The following is a 25629-nucleotide window of genomic DNA, read 5'->3' as shown; positions in this document are numbered from 1 at the left end:
AATGTTGGAGACCATTGTTCCTCCCCCTCCTCTTACGTCCAGGGAGTGGACGTAAACACGAATGGGATGAGGGGGAAGAAGGGTGTGAAAAATCACACCTGACGGACAGATAGTGCTCTGTAGAATCCTCTCACATATTTTAATTTCTCTATGTAGTCTGCATTGCTTGCTACGTGAGACACACACAGACGCACATACATGCAGCCCGTGTCTATATCTCGTCTTTCCCTCCACCCACCACACTCCTTCAACAGGATGCATGGGGTCAGGGGGTCAGGGCTGGAAACCACAAAAAGCAGAATGCATCAGTGTAGCCTGGTTCTTGTTCCAGATCCCCCCTATAGCCCCCCTTGTACTTCCTACCTTTCTGTCTCCCACTATTTTTTTTCACTCTCTCGTTTTCCTTTTTCTCACTCTTAACTTTCCAACTCTATCCGTCTTCCCCCAATCTGGCCTGTCCCTCCTCTCATACAGGAGAAGTCATGATGTTTGGTTTTGGGCCCAGATGGTTTTAGCATGCCTCTGGCTGTGGATTAAGCTGCCAGTGTCTCCTTTACCCTCCATGCGCAAGTGGTCAGGACAAAGAACGTCAGACAGGGGGAAAGGGGGAAGGAATGCGGGGAGAAGAAATAACACAGGACTGTGAAACAACACCCGATGCTGATGTTTCATGCCATTCCTGGAAGATTTAACTCAAACACTTGTTAAAAGCTGCCAGCCAGTTTTTCAGTCATTTTATGAATCAAGTTATAACTTTTTTGCCATTTGAAGTTAATCCCAATGCAAACCATGAAAAGAAGCAGTGAACTTTTGACCACATTCTGCTGCATTTATATGTAAATAACAGCTGCAGCAAGCAGTGATCCTTCATGTAGTGGCATGACATCGGCATTGTGTTTCAACCCACCAAGTTAAAGCTGATTCCTGTGTGTGTGTGTGTGTGTGTGTGTGTGTGTGTGTGTTTGTCAGCCTCTTGTCTCTGACTCTCTCACTGTGTGTTTAGCTATTTTCTCGTCCATTATTTCCCGGGCTCCTGGTTATGTTTTCATGTAGTCAGCTGCAACTTAACAGACTTTTAGTTCTCGTGGACGGCCTGTCATGTTTTGTCAGGAGCTGTGTTCAAGACTTGGAGACAGTGTGGTGGCAACGTTCCTTTGTTGTCGTGGGTATTTTTAGTTTAATAGACACTGGCTTAAGTGGCCTGTATTATCTACTTAGCAACACAAAACACCACCATCAAGACTGTGTCCTCTCTCTTCCTGTGTCTTTCTCTGTGTGTGGTGACTTTAAGAAGTAACATATTCTGAGGTTAATGTCTTAGTCATTGATCAATCACAAATTCAGTTTCCTCTAATGACTAACTGATCCTTTTCAGCTCCACGATTGCTGGAGTCGCTGTCATTGGCGGCACATAGGATGTGTCACTCTTGCACAGCATGTCAGTCTGCTCTTACAGTCTCAGTTGGTCGGTGAGCAATGCTGTGGGAAATGAGTGCAGTGAAAGCATGCATGAGATGTGTGGGTGTGTTAGCTTTAGCATTAGGGCTAATGCTCAGTTTTATGCCCCACAAAGCAGCTGGAATGTACAAGAACTGAAGGAAACAGCATGGCAAACCTATCCCCTGCCTGGTTGAGTTTCTCTCCTCTCGTTTTTCTCACTTTCCTCTTAGCTATTTTTTATTTCTTTGCTTCTCTTCTTCTTCTTTCCTTTTGTGGAGTGACTATACTCTCCATCTATCCCCTCAAGGCAGGTCTTTTGGCCAGAAACAAAAGACTCGTGTGTCTCTTCATGTGGTTGTGGACTAGTCAGGCTAAAGCCCTTTGCCAAGGAGCAGTAAAGAACAATGGGAACGGCCTGGAGCTGTCACAGGACAGGTTTAATGAGAAAAACCCCTTCGTGTAAGGAAAGCCTTTAGAACATTAGTCCTCTTGCTTCAAAGCAGTACAAGAGCATTGGGACAACATTTATAACAAATCCTGGATAATGAGAATTACACATGGAATAAATGTTACTTATTTTACACATTTAGAAGGATGTAAAACAATCAGTGACGTATTTCTCTTCAAAGCAGTGTGCTCACTAATAAGACTGTTTTGAAAACTTTTGATTTCCCTTACTCCACCCCATTGGGGTTTTTTTTTTTATCTCTCAGCATGTCTCTCCCTGCCTGTCACTGACTGACAGGTTGAGGAAAGCGTCAGGCCATAAAAGAGGAATGCAGGTAACCAGGCTCTCTATTTGAACTTGGAACACAGGAAAGTGGGTTAAGTGAAGTGAATCTATTGCCTAACAGGGAGCAGCTGCCTGCCAGATTTAGCTGTGGCTGACAGTTGTAAACACACTCTTATCTAGTGATTCAGGAGACGCAGGCCTGCCAGAGCGCTGTTGACACGGGTTTCCGTTAAACGGGGCACAAGGAGCCAGTAACTTTGTTGATCTGAGAACAGTGGAGGCGTATTTAAAATGTTCTGTGCTAATGTGCATGTGCTCGAGAAACAATATAAATGGGGCAGTTAGTGCAGGATGTTGTAACTCTGCACTGAAAAGTCCCTCCCCTACAAGCACTCACACATGCTAAATATATTCTTCTAAAAGGCACTCCCAGACTGCCACCTTCCTCTCCTTGTTCTCACATACACACACAGCGGCACACAGTGAGCTATTGTGTCTGAGAGTTCTGGCATCTGGAAAGCAGAAACCCTCCCCCGTGACCTTTAACCTCTGGTGGTGGAGAATTGTGGGCTGCCTGACTGAACGTATTCTGTGAGACTTTCAGGTGACTCAGAGGGCTGTCAGAGGGCTGCTTTATCTGTTCCACTTTTGTTGTGTCTGCTATATTGGCTCATAAAAGTAATGAGCCAGAAACCTGCAATCTTACTTTTTATACAGTTACTTCATGTAGCCTGCTGGAGGCCATGCTGACTTGTTTAGGAAGCGTCTTGTATCGCTGCATTGTTGTTCACAACAGCAGTGTAACGTCAAACGGTGTGAACCTTTCACGTTATTGTCATCTCAGATACCTAGTGACAAATGTTTTTGACAAGGCTCCAAGTTAAACTGGTTAGTAGAGTTCAGCAAGGCAGCACAAAGCTGAGACTTCAGGGCTAATAACCTTATTAGACGTTCATCTGCAACACAGTGACCCTCACTTGCTTCCTTCCAGAGTAGTTACACTGGAATTTGATTTTTAAATTATGCTAGTTGGGGCCATTATCCCTGCTGTGTTTGCGTGTTGGCTGGTGTTTAGGTGAGTGTCAGTGCAGCTGCAGTGTACTCTGTCAAGGTAAACAAATGGCCAACAGAAGCTCCCCTCTATTTACTGCTGGTACAACGCCAAGCCTCCCGGCAAACTTCATGTTGCTATGTGTTGCCATGGTGATTCTATCACAAAGGACTCCAGCTGGTTCGCTATTCGTGTGTGTGCGTGTGTGTGTGTGTGTGTGTGTGAAGGAAAGCGAGGCAGAGACAGAAATGGACAGAGAGCGGGCAGACGGAGCCAGGCAGTAACTCTCTGATTACCCTCGTCCCTCCCCCTTCTCCTCGGCCTCGTTCAGCTCTTCTCTGTTCACTATTCTCTGCCCTCTCCTCTCTGGCAGACCCTCATCCCAAACACAGTGCAGCTGGGCTCAGCTGTCAATGTTCCTCCATAACGACCGCCCCCTTTCCTGGCCTTTGTATTTATTTGGATGGTGGTAGATTTGCCCCTGGCCCCCGCGTGGGGGAACCCGTTCCTGTTAGCTAGCCTCTTAAACCAAACCGTCTGCTCTTTGAAGTGGCCTATCACACAGATACACAGATTGTAGATTACAAGGCATCTGCCTGCCTTCAATCTGTCCAGCAGCATGAACACATTGATTAAATAAAGGAAACAGCATACACCTATGCAGACACACAAATGGGACACAGTGATCAGCAGAGCCAGAAAAAAATTCTGTTTTTGTTCCGAAGGCTGGAGAAATGAATGGAGACTGTGCCTTGTCTCAGGGGAGGGAAGATGGCTTTCTTTGATATCAGTAAGCTCAGAGGTTGGGGGGAGGAAGCTTTGCCAAGAAGAACTGCTATTCACACCAACTTGTCGGCATGGGACTTTTGAAGCATTAGTCAAAAGAGGGATTTGGCAGAGAGCCACTAGAGTTTTGTCATTCACAAACTTTTCTGTTCTTTGGGATGACAATGCTCGCAGCAGGCTGCACCTACCTCTAAGAGGGAAGAGAGATGAAATTCCACAACCTCATTTCCATTAAGTAAGGAAGTTGTTTGTGGTTTTTGTTGCTCACAAGAGAATGTGAATGATGTCTCCCTCTTCTCCTCCCTGGATCAAAGCTGTGTTACCCTGATATTATAAAGTGACAGACAAGCTTTATTGTGTGAACCTCGGTGTTTATGTGAGGGTGGTGCAGAGACTTCACTACATTCCTTCTCAATGGTCTGATGGGATCCTGTGTCACATTCCTACTTCAATCTGTCCTTGACTGTCTGTGTGTGGTGGAGGTCCGATGCAGTGGAAGTTATCTAATGCTTTCATTGCTGCAAGAGTATCAAATTATTTCCTTATTATTCTGGAAACTGGAGACGTGGTCTCTGTCAGCTGTTGATTTGCTCTGATGCTGATTTGCTTTTATTTTAAAATTTAGAGGGTTTTTTTCCTTAGAATAATCCAATTTGGACCTTACGTTGGGACCTTAGCTCATGCTTGCATACAGGTCACTGGCATGGGTCACATAATTTTTGACCACAGCTCCTGCTGAATAGAGAGCATATCAGTGGCAGGAAGTCTGTGGTCTCCCTTGATGTGGAGAGGCCGGAACATTAAGCCAAGTTGTGTCAGTATAAGTTGTGTGCCTCTGCAGTCCTGTATGTACACACATGTGTGTGGGCATGTTCGGACTCTAAGTGTGTTTATTTAACCTGTCTTGGCATTCTAAACCCCTGTCATTCTCTGGCGTGTCTGACTCTCACAGTGACAGCTAGGTGGGACATGGCCTGTCGTCTCCTGTTTCATACAGAGCTTTATTGAGCGGATAAAAACCCTCTGTTCTTTAACCCTTATGGGAGTAAGAGGAGTGCATATACACACCTATAGACAGTCATAAACCAAGCATACACACACACACACACACACACTTGCAACAATGACTTCAGGGGATAGAAGCTCTGAAAGTGGGTTGACATTCTATCCTTTAAGCGTCTATGGTTTGTAGGGGCAGTACCTGGCCCCTTTCTGCTGTGTGACTGCATGTGTATGCTCACTGTGTGCTTTTTGTTCTCTTGTGCATCTCTCCCTGACCTTTTACAGAGATTAGTTGTTCTTATTTCCTAGACATTTCTGACACTGCAAGACAGTGGTGGTATCCTCAGATAATTTAGCTTGAAACGGCGTCTCTCAAAAGAAATCCATATGACATGTAGATGTAGAAGGAAACACAGTTGGAAATTCACTTTCCTGTGGGTTGTTACCATACCATCAAAGACATTAGCAACCGTGATCTCATTTGAACACAGCAATCACTGAAATAGGAGGACTGCCCAGCTTGTCAAAACCTGACTGAAATCTCATCTGGGATCATCCAATCACTGCTGGCGAGGCAGGAGGGTGGTGGGAGGGCGGTGGGATGACTCTGACAAGCCAAGAGGATGAATCAGCCCTCTGTTCACCTCCAATATGTTAAGGCCTCTGTATAGCTGTCAGTGAGGTTGCAAGACACAAAGCTAGCAACATCCTGCTCTAATAGTTTTAGACATGGCTGGTCGTGCTAGGTGTGGCTGCCAACAGTTGTATGCAGTGCACAGAGCAGTGATCTCGCCATGATAGGATGTTTGTCTTTTGTACGGATTAAAGGGACCCAGGAAACCTGTTGTCCTAGTTTTGCTTCAGAGCAGGAGAGAGCGACCTACTTTTGATGATAGCACTAGGCCAGGAAGGAGATTCCAAGGCATAATGTGGTTAGGAGGTGACTGATTTGTCTTTTTTTAGACAGGCTATGTGTTTTATCTGTTGGTATGTCTCTATAGACAGGCTTCAGACTCAGTTTGTGTAAGTGGCTCCATTGTCTGTGCAGAACCTGTAGCTGTAACCTGAGAAGGGGAGAGCACAGACAGACTGAGGGAGAGTGTCACTAAGCAGCAGTACAGTTTTTTGAAGTATATGTTTGCCTGAATTTATTGCAAAGCTCTTAAAAACTACTGAGCTCTCTAACTACCTCCTGCCATGTAGCTTAACTTGTGTGCTTTATCATAAATGTCTTCTGTGCAATCATGCATGCAAACAACACCAGGGTCACGCAGGGTTATATTCAGCACCATCAAATTGTTCTGGATGTGTACAGTAAGTGCGTAGACAGCTTTGCCATCTAGAGCAGTGGGTCAAGTGGCTGACATACTAATCCTATTACTAGACGAGGCTCCGATTTGTTAAACTTGGCCCTAATCTACTGTCCATTTTGACTCCAACACAGGGGCATTAGGCTTCTGGGTAAACTGTCAGCTGTCACCAAAACCATAATCTTTCAGGCAATACATTTTTTATATTTTATGTTTGTATTATTGTTTGTTTGTTTTTTAAAGGATTTTAATCTTGTTTTTCTTTATCTCGTGCTTTCATTTTCATAATTTCCTCACAAATGTGTACTTTATACATTTTGTAGTTACATAGGCATTATTTACTTATTAACTACTGTACTGTGCTCTACTATTTTGTGTTATACTAATTATTTGCTGCTTCATCAAGCCAAATTGCCACTCAAGATTTTTACACGGGCATTCCCGTGATTAATTTCTGGTTTCCTGTAGAGTTGCATAACTTAACCACAGTCAGATTAAAATAGATTGGTTAAAAGTGCAGCAGCAGAGCCGAGATATGCTGACGTTTCGTTTTTCATAAGGGCCAAACTATAAACATTTACCATAATGCATCAAAGTCGTGCCTTTCATATTTCTCAGTTACCTTTTAAGCTTTTTGAACACCATACCTTCATTTAGTAATGGACCATTTTAATTAAATAACTTCTAATCTCAAGTTACTTTTGTTGTCCTCATGACATCACAATGACATCATCAGGTAATATCCTCAAAAAATAAATGCTCCTTCCAAAGCAAGAGAGACTATTATATAAGAGTTTTCACAGACTTTGCAGGGCTTGTAGTTAGTATTCTGAACTTCTTGGGTAAATCTTGTGCTATGCTTCTTCTAAGTTAAAAACATATTCTCTCTTTCTCTTTCTCTTTCTCTTCCCTGCAGTGTCATCATGCATCACCACCTACAAGAAAACACCTCCCCCAGTCCCACCACGCACCACCCCATCCAAACCCTTCATATCCATCACTGCCCAAAGCAGCACCGAGTCTGCCCAGGATGCTTACATGGATGGGGGCTCTGGTCCGCGAACAGGCATGAGCTCCCAGCCTGGCCTGTCCAACTCAACGGAGAGTATTGACAGCATGAAGGCCCTGACAGCAGCCATAGAGGCGGCTAACGCTCAGGTGCATGGTCCCGCCAGCCAGCACGTCACCAACAGCACCATCACCATCACTACCACCTCTGCTGTTGCACATGTCTCCGCAGACAGTAAGGAGCAAAGGGAAGCACTCCGCAAGTGCCTCTCCATAGGGATCCAGGTTTGTGGATTAGCCCAGGTCTTTGTGGGAGTACTAAAGTAAAACTCCATCAGGCATTTTTACAGTTTCTTCTCTCCTGTCAGGTGGACCCAGAGGAAGAAGGGCCAACAGAGGAGCAGTCTAAATTCCAGTCGATAGGAATTCAAGTGGAGGATGAGAGATGGTAAGTAGAGAGACAGGAGAGAAAGAATAGGAAGTTGCTAAAGGGAAATTGGATAAGTCTGATGGGAGGGATGAGGCTGAAATAGTCTGGACAGGAAAAGGACTTATAGACAGAGAGGGGCTTGTAGTGTGAAGTACAAGCTTTCACCCCCCTCTTTGCTGGCTTCCTCGCAGCAGCTGTCCCCAGTTCAGGGGAGGTTGGCGTCACAGCCCCCTCAGCCAGGGGCCCCAAGTGACAGCTGTGCCAGAGGATGTGGTGCAGGGAGCTGGGAAGGTGGAGGGGGTTAGTTGACAGCCATCTGTTGCTCCAGTCATTGTGATTCAGGCCACTTTGAGGCTGCACATGTTTGTGTATGTGTGGGTGGGAGAAGTACAGAGAAGAGGAGGGAGTTTTATTGGGTTTGTTTGGTTCTGGGTACTGAGAGACTGCTGGGTGTCAGCTAAAGCCTCTCATTTTGAAACATGTTCCCAGTTTGAGAAGAAGCAGCCCAGTGTGCACACTGTTTCATTAGCTCACATTGCACGGAGCTTGTCAAGGCCTCTGCAGGGACACACAGGCATTTATGGCTTTTTTGGCTGTTTTTCTTCGCCCTGCCAAATCACTGACCTTCTGTTTGCTGAGGAAAGATGACAAATTTAGCCACGGTACAGGTTTTTGTGCTCTAGCCAAGGTGTCTTTCAGGAATTCAAAAAGACATCACCCCTAATCAAAGGTCTCAGAGAGTGCTATGTCTAGTGCTTTAAAGCACACATGTACACAAGTCAGGGAATGTGAGGGGCTTTCTGGAAGGGGAGGTGCCGACTGACCAAGCTCTGAGTTCTGTGCTGGGCTCCGAGTTGCCCAGCCAAACATTAACTCATCCAGACACTTTGTAGTCTGCTGAGGCTTGGATGTCATGCAGCATTGCAGTTTATGCATTTCTATGGTTAATGGTTATAGTTAGGAGGGTATTTCTATTGGTGCATGTTTGATTGTTTACCTGTTGGCATGAGAATGTGTGTGAGCTTGTCCATGCATGTGTGTGTGTGTGTATGTGTGTGTGTTTTCTACCTGGGAGGTCTGACCATGCTGCCCCCTACATTAGATTTCCAGACAGTCAGAGTGCCAAACTCCTACGGCCTCGCTCCAGCGCTCATACTCCCTTATTTGTGAATGTGTGTTTACATGCAGCAGTCTCAGGTCATAACCTCACTCTGCTCTTTGAACTAGTGTTAAGTAAAAGGGTGTGGAAGAGAGCTGTAAAAGAGATGAATAAAGCAAACAGCAAATCTGTACAGCATTGTGAAGGTTTATTTGAATTAGCTTTTAATGTTTTATTTTAACAATATATTTTTAAAATAATCTAAGATCTCCACTGAGATACAGCTTGCTGGATTAATTGTTTCTGCTTTTTATGGCATTGCAAGTTTAGGGGCTGGGGTTGGCAATCACCAGATGGCTTTACAGTCACAGGGGAAGTTGGGCATTGCTCACGGTCCTGTAGTGACTAAACCATCTGCACAGAAATATCTATCTAAAGGACAGCTACTGTGGACCTCCCCTGTTTCTTTGTTTTTTTCCTAACTGATTGGAGGTTTATTACTGTTCTTTAATGTCATAAGGCAAACTAACAGGATGCCACAGGTGCATGTGCAACTTTTAAGTGTCAGTTTGTGGTGTATAATTGTGTGAGTGGCTGTGGACTATTATGTGTCATTTAGCATACACCTTTTACTTTGTTCTGTGGCATTTTTGTACATGCAAATAATAATAGCGTTTTTGCAGTTCTTGTTAAGAATAGTTCAACTACAACAAAAAGAGATAGTGGCCTTTTGAGATCCGTAGCATGTAAAAAAAAGGCTGTGGGTTACAGTTTTCTAGATAAGAAAACATTGGCTTTCTGCATTTTTACTTTTCCTTTTTTCTTTGTGAATGCTTTCCTCACATACTCTTTTGTCCCTCCCCCGGTCAACTTTTCTTGTTGTTCTTTTGCCTTCATCCTATTGATATGTCTGTCTCGCTGTCTGGACTTTGTTTGGCCTTGCTCATCTCTGCCCATGAAGGAAGTTGTTAGCAGGCTGATAGAAAACAGGCTGAGTTCATTAGAACTGAACACCTGCTCAGAGGAGTTACTCTTTAACTGCTCTTCACACACACTCTCACACACACACACACACACACACACACACACACACACACACACACACACGCACAGATACACTTGCATGCTGCTGGTACATACACATGAAGCACATGCACAATCCGTTTGATCTGTGGGAAGCCACTCCCTTGTTCTTGCTCTCTTTTTTATGTTCACAGAAGTGGAGAGATGAATGAGAAAGGTACAGATGAATGAGAGGCGCTGAGGAGGAGTGAGCGTCCGGGGATGGGCTGAAGCAGAGCTGTGATAATTTGTGTGTTATGCTGCAGGCGGGTCAAGCTGAGGTTCATGTGTGAGGGGATTGTGGGCATGTTTGACTAGGAGTATAGCTAACAGGCTAGCAGGAAAGAGACTGAAACAGTCTCTTTCCTGCCTTGTGAGTTATTACTACTTTCTAAACCCAGACATGGCTAACAGAACAAGGCATACTTGGGATATTAGAACTAGCACGAGCAGCTCAGATTTACAGAATTATACTTTGATTTTCTCTTTTTGGAGCCTCTGCCCATGCATGCTCTTATGCACAGTGTGATATTAAAGTGTATCAATTATTTTTTAATTGGCTCAATGAGCAGCACTCTGGTACACGTTTGTACGTGTTAATAAATGATGTGCATTGGGCTGAAATCTGGCAGCGATTAGACTGCTGGCTTGCACAGCTAGCTGGCCAATTTCCCCCCAAAACACCCGCATCCCCCTGGCATCCCATTCATCACTACGGTTTTGATATGCTGTATAGAACATAGCCAATAGTATGTGTTTGTTGATTTAATCTTTGCACGAGTGTGTGTGAGTCTGGTGTTGCACACAGTGCAGAGGCACTTGGCAAAGTCTGTCCAACAGCGGCACAAAGCTGAGCCAAACACGACATGGCACACCCAGCTAAAGAAGGGTCCCAGGTGTGTGTGTGTGTGTGTGTATGAGTGTGGGTTTTTGAGCCTGTACTATTTGTGTATACGCATCAGCCTTAAAGCTGGGCTTGTGGTGTGACAGAAGATTGCACACTCTGTTGCTTTTGAATGAGCCAGGTGACAAAACACACACACACAAAAGAGGTTCCACACCACAAAAGCTATTCATCACTATTAGTGATGAGATGGCTGTGATCATTTCAATTTTCCATTCTGGGAGAACCTCCAGGCACAATATTGTCAGAACTTCTGGTAAATGGAACCCACACTAATGTGGTGATGCTATGTAATATGATTAAATGCCATAAATCGCTGTGTAAAATCACATGTATAACAGTCAAAAAAGAAGAAGAATACCAAGTAAGTCTCTGCCTACTTTTAACTCTCACCTCTTCCCTTAGTCATCGCAGGATGACTCGCTCCAACAGTGTAACCACGGCTGTGCAGGCTGACCTCGATGACCCCGCAGATGCCCCAGAGTTGCCGCCACGTCACTGTGCCACCATGCCAAGGCAGCACTCCCGCGATGCTGCCACCTCCACAGTCAGCATTCAGGGCTCTGGGAACCACTACCATGCCTGCGCTGTGGACGACTATGGTGATGTGGGGTTCGACCCATCTATCCTACCCCCTCCTGACCCCTGGATGGACAGCACAGTTGAGCCTGAGGTGGAGGCTCTGGAGGCTGTCGGCCGATCTGTGTGCCCCCGCGATGGCCGCTGGTTCCTCAAGTTGCTGCAGGCCGAGACAGAACGTATGGAGGGCTGGTGTAGACAGATGGAACAGGATGAGATGGAGAATGAGCTGCCTGATGAGAGTGAGTTGAATAATAGAGTTTGAATGCCAAGATACTAAAATAATTTCTGTACATTGATATTAGATCTATTTTTTGTCGTCTGATTTGGAGGGTGCTAGTATTAATGGTATTTGACCACAATAGCTGTTAGCCCTCTGGCCACCACTAACATTCCGTGCGTACGTCAATAGGCCTCTGCTGGCCACAACCACACATCTGTCCTCTAGACACATTGTATGATGATCTATCACTCAAACACAGTGATGGGGTTTCTCTAAGTGCTCCTTTCAGGCAACTATTTGATCTTGACGTAACAACATATTACACACAGCAGTTAGCAATGCGTGTCTGTATGCACAGATCTAAATAGATTTTACTCACAGCATTTACTCATAGCAGACCTGAGTAAACGAGCTACAGGCAGCATGCATTGTATATGTACCTGTCCTTAATCTGACTTGCAGTGTGTTAACGAAAATGTCATCGGTTGTGCAGCTAGTGTGCTGTTATGGTTTCAGGCTTGTCTTACAGAACGTACAGAACATAGAGGCTGTCTCAAGGTTATGTTTTCCCAGGTCCCACACTGCCATGTGCAAACACACACACACACACACACACACACACACACACACACACACACACACACACAAGCACACAAACCCTGAAGGCATTGTGTTTGTAGTCCAGATTCATCACTCCCCTTCTTAGTTTCTCATCCCATGTTGTTCATGTAGAGTAATGTGTGCACCAACACTTGCTCTCCATCGGCATCTATGAGACAATACGAGTGACGAGTAAAGTCAGGATATGCAGCACAGCCTTGTTTATCTCATCTATCAGTCTGCTAAAAAGGAGTTTCAAATGAAATAATATATTTACATTTTATATATTACATATCTATATTTATATTTTATATATATATATATAGATATATATAATTTAAAATATGTTTTTATGGCCTTAAGCTTGATTTGACAACTATAGGATCTGTGTGCACTGTAAATGGGTAGACTTGGAATTTCATTGCATTTCAATAATTGCGTCATATCCCTAAATAATTTCTGTTCTTGAGAGGCACAGAAAAGCAATGCACTCTCTTTGTTAGCAGTGCAACATGCCTGCAGAATGCAGCACTGTGAGTAATTGCATTGTGAATTGTGTGTGTTTGTGTGTGTCTGCGTGTGCATGTGCATACATGTGCCTATGTGTCTTTCTGCAGTCCTGGGGAAGATCCGCAGTGCAGTGGGGAGTGCCCAGCTGCTGATGTCCCAGAAGTTCCAGCAGTTCCGGGAGCTGTGTGAGGAGAATCTGGTATGTGTCACCTCATCCTCTGCATTCTCCCCCAGCACACACACAAACACACACACCCTCCACACACACCCCACCGCACTGACATCATCCTGCACAAATCATCCTGACAGGCCAAGCTAGTGCTCATTTACTATGCATCTAGTGTGTACACCCTTTACTGTCTTACACATACAAAACAGATCTTGCAGAGTGAAAACTAGCGCCTGACAAACACAGATTTTTACTCACTGAAACCAATGTATACATTTTTGTTTAAGCATCCTCTGTTCAAATATTTTTTTTCCTTTTTACATATGTAGGTAAAAATATTAGAAACACATGTGTTGCATAAGTATACAGTATAACATTATATAAAAATATATAAAAATGAGACCTCTAATATTGATATTTTATATTTTTTATTATCATTGGATGCATATTTAAAAATGAACGGGTCAAAGTTATGTTTTGTATATAATAATTAATTATTAATTTGAATTCCAAATAGTTTGCACCTCTGTATGCGCTGAAAACAAATTCTATGAGCTGCTGTAAAACTGAATTGTCAAATAGCAACAGTATCTTTCCAAGTCTTTGAGTAGGTATGTCAACAACCTGTGTGTTTGTGCGTCTGTGTGTGTGTCTGTGTGTGTGCGTGTTTTGGTTTGTGGATCAGAATCCAAACGCACACCCACGACCTATCTCCCAGGACCTCGCAGGTTTTTGGGACATGCTACAGCTGTCAATCGAAAACATTAGCCTGAAGTTTGATGAACTCCATCAACTCAGGGCCAATAACTGGAAACCTCTGACACCCCCAGAAATTCAGGTGCAGACACATTTATTCAGCCTGATATTCAAGTGATCAAATTTACTAATCTCAGCTTTGTTTTGGAATGCATTACTAACCTGCATGTTATCTGCTGTCATATACATTCAATTGTAAGCCTAATAATTCACAGTTGAGCTTTCTTGTAGCATGCAAATAAGTGTTGCGTACTGTCATGTTGCCTGCCTGACGTTTGTTCTGTTTTGTTGTCGACAGTGAGCTGCTTTTGAGAAGCTTCTCTACCTGCCATGCACCGTTGGGGCCTGCCCATCTCCAATGGTCATTTTTACCTCACACAATGGCCACCACCGTGCTCTGTTACCCCACACAAATGGCTGCCACTGTGAACCATAACCTCATTCAAAATTGCATGCCCTGGCATTACGTTAGCAACAGCCACGCCGCTCTTTCTAACCTTTATGCAAACTGGCTGCAGTTGTTTTCTTGCTATGTTTAGAGGCAGCTTGTCAGGAGGACCTGGCCTGTCATTAAGACTGTTTGTCATTCCTGTCCAGGAAAGAAGGATGCCCCCTCCCGTGCCAAAGAAACCCCAGAAGGGCCACCCTCCCCTGGCTAGGGACCGCTCGCTGGAGAGCTCTGAGCGCCAGCGGCTGGAGGCTCGCAAACGCCTGCTAGCTGCCAAACGTGCCGCATCAGTTCGGCAGAGCTCTGCTACTGAAAGTGCAGACAGTATTGAAATCTATATACCCGAGGCCCAGACAAGGCTATGAGACCTGTACCTAAACACATGCCCACTAATATGTCCCATATACACAATAGCACTGAATGGTAAGGCTAGGGTGCTAACATTACATAATCAAATTTTTTGCAGACTTCCACTGTCGGGTCGGTCAAGCTGGAAGTTGTTGAACAGGAAATGTATGTTTACAGTATTTATTTAATTATTTCTAACTCTCCCTCCCCCCCATCCTCATTACCATCTCCCAGCTTTGATGTAGCACTCCCTCTTTTCCTTGTACCCCCACCTGCCCCTCACCCCTAAAGAAGAATCTTATAAACCCCTTTTTAAAGTGACCTGATATTATAAAGTAAGCCAGGTGTAGCACACCAGTGATGCTTCACAATAATGTGTTTGAGGAGCTGAGATTTACAGGAACAGGAAGGGACTGTGTGTGTGTGTGTGTGTGTGTGTGTGTGTGTGTGTGTGTGTGTCTGTGTCTGTGTGTGTGTGTGTATGTGTGATGTATTTGATCTCTCACATCAGATACATTAAATTAAATGAAAAGCCCAGAGCTATTGATATTGTGTATTTTTTAAGTTGATTTTATTTTTATATTTCTTCTATGCTCACATTTTTTTGTTTCATATAATGAGGTGAAACATGAGCACTAAAAATGGGTCTTTGCAGCAGTGGATCATCCCTGAGGTCAGATAGTGCTCCTCCAGGTGAAGCAAAATGAAGCAGATGTAGATTTTTTTATTTTTTATTTTTTGCTTTGCAAAGAGTGCAATTCACTGAAATAATCACTGTTCTAAAATGCCACAAACCTAATCTGTGTGTGTGTGTGTGTGTGTGTGTGTGTGTGAGAGAGAGAGAGAGAGAGGGAGAGCGTGAGAAAGCATGTGTCTGATCCATGTTAATTTCAAAAGTGCTTCCTATTTTTCTAGGTCTGAAGGGTCCTAGCTGTAATTCATTAATAAGGTAGCAGTATCAACAAACTGTAAACAAGTCATCCCAAAAATATCACCCATCATTTTACACTGAGCAAAACTTGTTTATATAAAGGACACGTAAGACATAACATGCATGCTGATACAAAGTAACTGATATTTTTGTCTTTTTTAACAGGTCCCATGTAATTTCACGCTTTTTTGGTGTTAGAGACTAAACTAAAACACAGATATTTGGTACTATACTGGTACTTGTACTATATTTTATTATGTCAACTTTGAACAGGAGAGGTTTATCGACAGTATTGAGACTAAATGACTAAAAAAGGACTACTTTCTCCTCACTGTGTGTGCACTATCTCTGCCTCCAAATGAAGCAATTATTTGATGGTCATACAAACACAACATCCAATTTCTAATATTTTGTATTCATGTTTAATTTATTGAATAGGTGAACAATGACTGTTTATTGACATTGTGATTATTATTATTATTATTATTATTATTATTATTATTATTATGCACTGACAACAAGGCCCTTATACTGTGTTTATGTTTCATTTATGTTGGTAATTAGCATGACTGGCACCTTTTTGTCTTTTCTGTTTCCGTGATCAGCCTTAATTTCTAATATGATAGTCGAGCACAACAGCAGTCTCAGGGGAAGAAGTGTGTGTCTGTGTGCGTGAGCCTGTATGAGAGTGAGAAGGCAGAGTGTGACTGACTTCGTGTGACTGAATGTGACCCATGGTTTTCTCTGTTTTACTGTATATAACCCCTGCCACCAGAATAGGCCACGATCTTTAATTAAAGGAAACATATTTCAAATGATGTTCCTGCCAAACATCTCAGCCCTACTTACTTCAGTCTAACATGGTATTTCTGTCAGCTGCTTGAACGTGGAGACAATCTTGAGCAGGTTTATTGTCACATAGTTTTAGTTTTGATAAGAGAATAGCAGGAATCTGATGTTTTGGTCTAATTCTCTGTACTGAATTTAACCAGTTTTTGTGCCATTGGATAATTAGAGGTAAGGGGTAATTGGAAAATGTTTATTTGTGAAGGAACTCAAGTGAAGGGATAATCGTACAGTATGATATGTATTTTCTTTAGTTGGTGAAGAAAAGTTTTAGCAAGGGTGCGTAAAAATAACTATAGGTCAAACTTAATGCCATTTTATGTAGATGAAGATCATTTTAGTATTTTTTACTTTGAAACTTGTATTTGAATTGAAAAACTATCTGTCAAATTATTGACTTCTTATTTATGTTTATTATAACAACATATCAATATCATAATCCTGATATAGCAGGAAACCAGAATGTTGGATTGTTATTGGAAACTCAAAAGGCACTCCAGCAGTCCTGGCAATTCTGAAGCTTGTTATGTAGTTATCTTAATAGAAAAACATTCAAATAAACATTTGTACATAAATGAATGTTTCCCTATGTAAATGTAAACTATAAACACAATCAAATAGCATATTAAGCAGATATACATTTTGTAATTAATGTTACTACACTGTTGATGTTACGGCACATGTATGAGCTCTTATCAGCATTAAAAAATATATATCATTGCCATAATTCTGTTGTTCATTTCTTCCCTGCCTCCACATATGTTTTTACTTGCAATATAATTAAACAGATTACAAGGCCAGCATGGTGTGTCTTAGGGCATTTTCCTTCCGCAGGGTGGGTCCCCATAATTAGACAGCAGTTTTGGCATTGGCTTAGCCTTGATGCTCCTGTACATGCAGCTTCCGGTGATTAGTCATTCACACGTCAGTCCTGCTGAGGGGCGACATGATGACCTCAGTGGCCAGGGTTTAGGGGTGGGGGAGGGGAAAGAAAGGGTTGTGGAAATGGGTGTCGCTTTGTACAGGCCCTGGCCCTGGGTCAGGATACCTATCAAATAGCCTATGATGGTGGGCTCAACTGTGGAGTGTGCGCCTGAAGATTTGTTTAAACCGTTATTAGTAATTATAACCTCCTGATTGAACCCGACCTCCACCACATGAGCTGTCACTTTTGACAAGCAACAAAATGCATTCTGAACATTTGTTGATGGCCACTAGGGTCAAGCTTTCTGGGGCAACAGATTGTTGTTTTAAAAACCAATGAGCCCCAGCCAGTGGTAGTCAGAGCCATTTCTTTGTTAACAAAATAACAATAAAAGTAAAGGGTATGTATAAAACATGCTTTAAAATTACACTATCAAAATATTTTTGCACATGCACATTTTTCCCTGTAGCATATGTATCTTTTATGCTGTAGTTTGTTGAAGATGCACTATTTAATATATAATGGCCATAGGTTGTAAAATCAGAATCTTTAAAGTAACTAACAACTGTAAGTAAACATTGTTTTAAAACTTATAGTATTTCTTCCTAAAATGTAACAAAAGATAAAGCAGAGTATAAGTGGTATGAAATAAATGACTCATGTATATCTGATATGTACTTAAGCACAGTCCTTGACTACATAGACTTTCTGAATATTCAACCTCTAGCCTAAAGTGTAAGCATGTGAAATACTGGAAGTCGTTTTAATGAAAAAACAAAAGAGAAAAAAGTTTTTTATTCATTTCAAAATAAATTGTTTTGAGCTCCAGAGAAGTAAATGAAATAAATGAAAGGGTGGATGCTTCTGCAAATATAGACAACAATTGCTATTGAGGCTAACCAAGAGGCTCCAGGATTGTGGCAGGACCAGAAAGGGAACAGCTGTCCTCCTTGCCCTGAGCCATGCAGCACACTCAGTTATTAGCTGCCTTACATTGACTATTGAGATGCAGACGCACATAAACCCCTGTTGGCAAGAAACTGTTGACGTCTGTTTTCTGCCTGTGTTAATTTATGCAGGATTATGCTAATTGGCAGAAGCTGTCATGAACCTTTCACACACAGAAATGTCCCTGAATGCCAGTAGGCTGTTGAAAGACAAGAACACCAAACTATTTCTGTCTTTACGTACTCAGTCCTTTATTTATTGAACATTCTGACTCAGTACACTCTCCTTACAGGATAAAGAATATCCACCAAGTTCTGTCCAACTTTCAAGAAGAAAACCTATTTAGAGAGGAGGGGATGCTATAAGACAAAGATCAAGTCTGAGATGTAGAAAAACAAAACTTTATTTGAATCCCGTGTGACCCCTATTTGCCACAAACATTGCACAGTATGAAAAGAAATCACATCATTGGGCATTGTCTCACATTAACTATGTACATACATATAATACATGAAAATGCTTTTTGGTGATTTCAAAATGCTGTCTTTTGTCGGGTTGTAAAACAGCAATTGCAGAAAAGACATCTGTAGTGTTTAATTTTCCAGTCCACTGGCCATTGTTTTTCGCTGAGTGATGGGATGAAGGCTCAGACTAAGAACCTGCTACATTGGTCATCTGAAATATCCCTTGGTGGTGAAAAAACAAAACAAAAATAACAAAAATGTAAAAAAAGAAAAAAAAGCATAGGTTTAATTCTTTTAAAATAGCTAAAAGTAAATTAAAAATCAAAACTATACGCATGAAAACACATAACACATTTACTACAGTAGTGAATACGTTTGTCATAGATGCCAAGAGCAAAGCATGTTTAAGACACTGAGATGACCTACCTCTGCCTTTAGTGTGCAAACAGGCAGACCAATCGTGAACTGATCCTTGAAATGTAAAACGGTAAAATGTGTGTATATGTGACCAACCCATTTTGGTTGGTCTGTGAAAGAAGGTTGCTTCTATGTCTTGCTCTGTTCTCTAAAAGATATACAGTTTAATGGAAAGACATAAGACAGGCAGCATTTCTCTGATAACATTTTTGGTCCCTGTGTGCAAAAAAGATACACATGTAGATACATACGCATGTATATGAAATGAATAAACAACTTACAGCCAAGGCACCTCAATACATTGTTTTTCAATTAAAAAACAAACAAAAAAAAAACAACATCCTCATCAATTTGATTGGTATACCAAAAATAGAAATGATCAGGCTTTCATGTGGATTTGTTCTCGGTTGCGTGCAGACAAGTCACTGAACTCTGAGGAGTTTCATAGCGGAGACAAAAAGTCAGTGTCTATTTCCTCCTCTTCTTCTATCATTTCTCCCTTTAGGAGACCAACTGTTTGGCTTGCAGCTCCATCTCTGCAGCCCGTTTGAGGGCCACATCCACCAGGAGCTGGAAGCCACTGAAGTCTTGTGTGAGGTCGGGAGGGGTGGGGGGAGGGGTATTGAACAGCCCACTGCGTGGGCTCAGGTTGCCCTCCATGCCAGTGCCACTGAGGATGGTGGTAGTGGTGGGAGGTGGCTGGCTGCCCGGCCCTTCATCCCGGCACCTGAGCAGCACCTGTGCGCTCTGCAACAGGTCGGCCCCCCTGTCACAGTTCATTCCTGGCACAGAGGGGTGGGAGGCTGTGGGGCTGGCCTGCATTGCTGTGGTGACAGTGGTGTGACAGATGACAGAAGGACGAGTGGGCATGAGCCCTGGAGAGGGGGACGTGGAGGTTGGGGAGTGTAAGGAGGGGGACGCGGCCTTCCTCAGGACACCGGGCATGGCAGGTTCAAAGCTGGAAGGGTGGAGAACACGTTTGTCGTAGCTCTCCTCTGTACCTGCTGCAGGACTGCTGTGTTTCGGGGACTGGGAGCTGTCGGAGAAGCTGTCCCCAGCCTTGCTACCTTTCCTGGATATGGTGAATTGGTTAGGGTCTTTGCCATCTTTCCTCAGCATCTCTGGGAGAAGTCGTCGCCGTGCGTTAATGAACCAGTTGCACACCTGGAAACAAAAAACCAACAAAAATCCACAGTGAGAAAAAGCTGCATCACGTGGCCCATCCGTGTTCTGCCTTGCAATGTAAAAGAAAATCTGCTGGTCCCCTTATCCCCAGGTGCAGTATGCACCTGTGTTTTCAATAGAGAATTCAAAGGGTAAACACATATCACACATCGTTTTTTCACACTGGAGGCTGTATGCTTCACACCATTAGAATTTCCTGTTTACCATTTCAGCTCTGCAGAGATGGAAAGCAAGATGTCTAAAGATTTACACCTAAGATTATAAAGGCAGCTTAAACTCTAAGAAGCATAACATTAACTTTGGTCTAGTTTGGACTTATTAATCATCTATTTAAAATTAATTTCAATAAAAAACTCTTTCCTTTGTCATAGCTGTAATCACAGCCATCTTTCTCCTTTTTACTGAGTCCTCCAGGCTAGTCGGAACTGGCTCAGCGAGGCTTCTAGCTCTAGCCATGTAAATGACTCTGCATTGTTCCCAGACAGCTGGGATGGAAAGGGGCTAGAGGGAGGGAAATTCCTGTCCAAGTGCCTCAGCCAAGCCCACAGCACACAGGGAGTGAGTTTACTCATGCTGTCTCATAGGCTTTCATGTTGCAACATCAAGCTGGATGACCTTCAATTCACTGTTTGTGTGTCACGTTTTGTTTGCCTTCCACCGAGGAAATGATCCAATCGGTCAGACTAACACTTGCTTCCCCTGAACTTTTACAGATCTGTTTACACTTTAAAGCTCATCGTATCTTTTTCGCTCAGATCTCGGTCCCTACCTGCAGTGTGGAGAGCTGAGTCTGCTTAGACAGGAGGGCTTTCTCCTGTTCAGAGGGGTAAGCGTTGTAACGGTGCTCGTACAACCATTCCCTGAGGATCTGAACGGACTCCTTTGGCAGGTTCCCCCGCCGTTTCCTCTTCCCGTTGCTGCCCGTGCTGGACGACAGGTCCAGAGGGGCATCTACGCTGTCCTCATCATCCGTCTCACTTCCTGACAGCATCATCAAACCTGCGTGAGTGAGGGGAAACAAACAAACAAAAAAACAGAGCGTGTGAGAGCAGGACAAAGGCAAATACGTATCCTCTTATGTCAGCCACCCTGTTGTCAGTCTCCTAGTTGCTCTGCTGCAGCTGCTCTGCCGCAGCCGTTTACCAAGCGCTGTCTGGGAGGCAGCTGATGTGTCAGAAGCAAGCTGTCAAGTTCAGCCATGTGATTCATATAATAGGACTGAGGGAGGGTGTTAGGAGGAAAAGGAGGAAAGAGTGAGTGAGGGAGGGAGGGATGGATGGATGGACGGGAGCACGTCACAAAGGCTGGTCTGATGCTGTGTCAGTTATAAAACCTGCCTCGACAAATAAAAGCCAGGACTCTACTGCAGGCTGAGAGCACACCTAGCATGCTGTGGGGAGAAGTGAGCTAGACTGGGCCGACCGCAAGAACGATCACTGGGTTAAAGGAGATTTTGTTATGAAGAACAGGAGCCGTGCTATTGCAAAGATTACAGAGCTGAATCTTTTGTTTTTGGTTTTGTTTTAATGTAGCATTTTAGGCACATCTAATTAAAGTCAGCCATGATCAAACGGGATTTGTGCCTTTGAGTTACTCTTAAGGTAAAGAGTTGTCCATGATAAATAAACCTGCTTATAAACTGTTTGTAAAACATACTTTGATCTTTATTTTCATCTGGAGCCTGTGTGTTTTCAGCTGAGTGTGATATAACATTGCACAGGCAATATAGTTGTTTGTGAATGTTTCTTCTGAAGAAGAATAAAACTGACTGTTCCTAAATACAGCAGCTGCTCATGTAATGTTTAGGTCACTGTTCACAGATATATTACGTCTGCCATTAGGAAACTGACGAAACAGACATAATAGGTATTTAATCAACAGCCCCAGGCCGTGTGCTGTGGGCAAACTAGTGGGAAAAGAATAAGAAAGTTCCCAAGTCTGAGCGGCCAACAGGATGAGGTAATTACGTAGGCTGGAGAGAGGGGAAGGGGGAGGGGAGACCTGTTGCAAATCAGCGTCTCCAGACTAAACAAAAGAACCCAGGGCTGCGTGCCTCTTTGTATGCAATTCAAAAGTTTCAACACGCAAACAGCAAAAACTGTAACCTCTCCAAAAACTGTAGTTTACCCGAGAGGGCAGAAAAACCGTTTTCAGCTCACGAAAACACTGATTTTGTAAGTCTAAACAACTTGTAAGGAGCTTTCTATTGTGTGTGAAAGACTGAGCTCGCTGCACCACGAGGTCCATGAATGTAACAAGGCGCAATCAACTTCCCACAACGAGGTCAGGATGAACATTAGCCCACATTTAGGTTCTCATACAATGTAAAACGTGCCGAAGGGGCTTCGGTTTGTGGCTGATAATTAACGTTACACGATTACGTTTCGAAAGCTTGTAACGTGGTCTGAAAACAAAATAAAACCCCAAACACTTCCAAAGTCTTCAGCTCACAACAGTCGCCTGACTTCAACTCGGTGCATCAACTTTCGATGATAAACTTCGACGACAAAATGTGGCGCTCGTTGCTACAACTGTATTGTGTTTTGGGTTTCTTAAGATTCAAAGTAAAATTTAGCCTTGCAGACGCCACTGCGCCCGTCCAGCTGAGCATTAAAGTTGGCCTAATTCCACAGCGACTTCCAAACCAAACACGCCAGGCGACACAGGCTTGTGTCGGGTGGAAACGTGAATAAAATCCGTGTAAAACCACAGCTCCGTTAACCTATATCGACTTCTGACACCGCGCCAGCACATGGCAGAAAAAGCCCCCTGTCATGTCTGGAAAGGAAACAATAGGCTGCATGGTTTGCATCTGAGGGAAACGGCTCTTTTACCCCCTCCGAACGCGGTCTTCGGTCCACCTAAACTGCATTTGTCACATTCTACCAAAAGTATAAAACCTACCTTTTTTCGCCTTCATCTCCGTTCAAACCCCTTTCTTTCCTTGAAGCGCAGAAGAAACGTGTCTTCTGTGTTTTGGAAGTGTTTTTCTTCTGTTCTCCAGATATCCTCAGTGTGTATCCGAATATTCGTAAATCCCCACTCATCCAAAGCTTTCTTTCCTTCCTTTTTGAGTGTGTGTGTGTGGATTTGTTTGAATCTCTTCGTCCTTGTTTGGAGTCTTGGAGGGGTGAAGGGGAGGGGGGGGTTACCTGAGATCTCTGCGTCCCTTCGGCTCAAAGCCCTTTTCTCATTGACTGTGTGTGTGTTTGATCCTGAAACTGGGTGACAGCTATCTTTGACAGCTGCGTGACTCAACGCACAGAGATCCTCCCACCGTGGAGGGCAGAGGAAAAATCTCTGACATCAGCATGGCTTGTTCCACTGACATGGATACAGTTAAAGCTTAAACTGCTGCAGAGCCCGAAAGAAAATGAAAACCTAACATTTATACGAATATATATGTAAGAAATAACGACCCAGACGAAGCTGTTGAATTACGCGGGCAATCAGTGTGACAACAACAACAACAACAGCAGCAGCAGCAGCAGCAGGCTGGTGGTGAGCACTGCGGACCTCGTGGTAACATCCTCCACAAATGATCATCACAACGAAAAATCAAAACATTATTAATACAGACTGTATTTCTTAATGTTAATATTTATTTTGGCATTACTGTAGCAGCCTGTTTTATTGAACAAATAAAGCTGAATCGACAATGTTTTTAATCCCTCTATGTATGTGAGTGTTTACAAAGTAAGAATGTGACTTTAAAAAAAATTCTATTTACATTATAGTATTATATTTCTCATATAACCATAGCATTATGTGTGGCAATAAAAAGTCATTGTTGTTTATATAAATACTACCAGCACATCATGTGTTTGCTGCACTTTCCCCCTCCCATGTTTTCTGTGTAGTAGCTATTTTTATTTGTATTTTTTGGATCCCTGTAGGGAAAGAGTTACGCTTTTGTTGTGGTATTTGTGTCATTTCCTTTTTCAGAATTGTCATGATCTAAATGACCGTATGAGGAAATGCGTAAAATACACAACCTATGTGGGTGTGCTCGGGCGTTGTTGAGCCAGTCTTGTAGCGGGAGGTCGGTGCACCAGTTGGGCTTTATGAAGACAACAGTACGGCAAAGGGAAACGATCAATGCCTTCATTTGTATGCGGCGCACAATCTTGCGACAGCTGCTGTAGCAGTGTCTTTGCATGCATTGGTTCCAGACAGGCGTCAATTCCCCCCGAAGCTAAATGTCGCCTCCATGTGTGTACATGTGGTACCGTGCTTGCCTGTAGCCGAACAAGGTCCTTATATAAGGTCCTCGGATTCCCTCTGGCGGTCAGTACTACACTGCTGTGATACGCAGGCTCGAGAGAAAATGAAGCCCTTGCTGATCAACGTAAGTTTGAAGGAGAATCACAAAAAGTGTTTTCATTTTCCATGTTTGAATATTTGGGTGTATTCAACAAGTTTATGTCACAGTTATTAGAATTTAATGATACAATTTAACACGGACAACGACCCATATATGTGTGTGTGTATTTTTCTTTTCTTTTTTATGGTTTGTTTATTAACTTTTGATTATGGATACAGCTGAGACGCATTGACGTGAGCCTAATATCTATACACAGTGTCCGTGTTTCTCTGTTACGCACCGGACAAATTCAAACAGTCATTGTATTAAAAATAGAGATGTGAACAAGCTTAGGCATGTAGCAGCTTCATTTTTCCAGTATGTATCAGCCTGCCCCATTGTTACAGGATGCGGTAAATGTACACTCCTGATTATTAACATCCATAAAAAAACGAACTAATATTTATGACGTTGCTATTCAAATAATTGATTTTGTAATAATAATTGTTCTGTTTTTTAGGCAGTTTTCATGTGTTTATGCTTATTGTGGTTATAGTCGCATTCCTCTATTTAGGAAAAAATAAATAAAAATGCTAAATTTACTGCGTTACGGTTACCGCACAAATGATTTGACTGAGCCATAAATCCTTCACACTTGTCGAATTGTGATCGAAAAAAGTTGCGTAAAGCTGCCTACCAACAGTTAGAGTTATGCCGGAAAATAAGTTGGGTTCCAAAAATAAAACTCCAACTATCTTTTTTTTTTAATTGACTTTGGATATTTCTGTATGTTCACTTTGTTGCCTTCTAATGCCAGTATCAGGAATGGATATGTCTTTTATTTCAATCTGTTTAAAAAAAATAACAACCCACAACAACAGCCCAAAGTTATTGACATTCAACAATAAACTTTTTACACATGCTTATTGGTAACAATTCTTCTAACCATGTGGTTGCAGTTTTTCATTGAATTTTTGCCTCCTCTAAATTAACATGATTGCAATGATTCGGTTCCTTTGATAAAACAAAGGTGCAGTAAACCTAATGTAGACAACTTAAATTATTAGGCCTAAATTATTTCTTTCAAACCCGAACAATGGATTTTATTGTGAAAGCTGCCCAGCGGATGCAGTTGTAATTTCCCTCTGTCTA

General features: G+C 42.9%; 2 protein-coding genes across 4 annotated transcripts in view; one reads left to right on the top strand and one right to left on the bottom strand.

Moving 5' to 3' along the window:
• Window positions 1–16962, top strand: part of dlgap1b (discs, large (Drosophila) homolog-associated protein 1b) — an 82709-nt gene extending 65747 nt beyond the window's left edge. For 2 of the 3 annotated variants that reach the window (XM_067486603.1, XM_067486605.1), the window contains 6 exons: window positions 7239–7615; window positions 7699–7778; window positions 11231–11646; window positions 12845–12936; window positions 13592–13744; window positions 14260–16962. In XM_067486603.1, the coding sequence (XP_067342704.1) occupies window positions 7239–7615; window positions 7699–7778; window positions 11231–11646; window positions 12845–12936; window positions 13592–13744; window positions 14260–14475 (1334 nt within the window). In that variant the 3' untranslated portion in view covers window positions 14476–16962. Of the gene's footprint in view, window positions 1–7238; window positions 7616–7698; window positions 7779–11230; window positions 11647–12844; window positions 12937–13591; window positions 13745–13960; window positions 14025–14259 lie in introns of those variants that run through there. The other variant, XM_067486604.1, reaches the window with a different exon arrangement.
• A 1531-nt stretch (window positions 16963–18493) lies between these two features.
• On the bottom strand, window positions 18494–23407 carry tgif1 (TGFB-induced factor homeobox 1). The gene is made up of 3 exons (XM_067486525.1): window positions 23079–23407; window positions 20944–21173; window positions 18494–20153 (listed from the first exon to the last, which is right to left on the bottom strand). The coding sequence occupies exons 1-3, from the start codon at window positions 23092–23094 to the stop codon at window positions 19491–19493; spliced, it is 909 nt and encodes a 302-aa protein (XP_067342626.1). The 5' UTR covers window positions 23095–23407; the 3' UTR covers window positions 18494–19490.
• Between the last annotated feature and the right edge of the window lie 2222 nt (window positions 23408–25629).

Source organism: Channa argus, chromosome 19, assembly GCF_033026475.1.
Source record: "Channa argus isolate prfri chromosome 19, Channa argus male v1.0, whole genome shotgun sequence".
In the NCBI taxonomy this organism is placed as follows: Eukaryota; Metazoa; Chordata; class Actinopteri; order Anabantiformes; family Channidae; genus Channa; species Channa argus.
Note: the sequence above shows the minus strand (reverse complement) of the source record. Positions and strands in the feature narration are given on the sequence as shown.

Coding starts and splice junctions, on each gene's coding strand:
- tgif1 (XM_067486525.1), bottom strand. Junction 20,154..20,943: donor CTCAGCTCTCCACACTGCAG/GTAGGGACCGAG, acceptor TTTTGTTTCCAG/GTGTGCAACTGGTTCATTAA.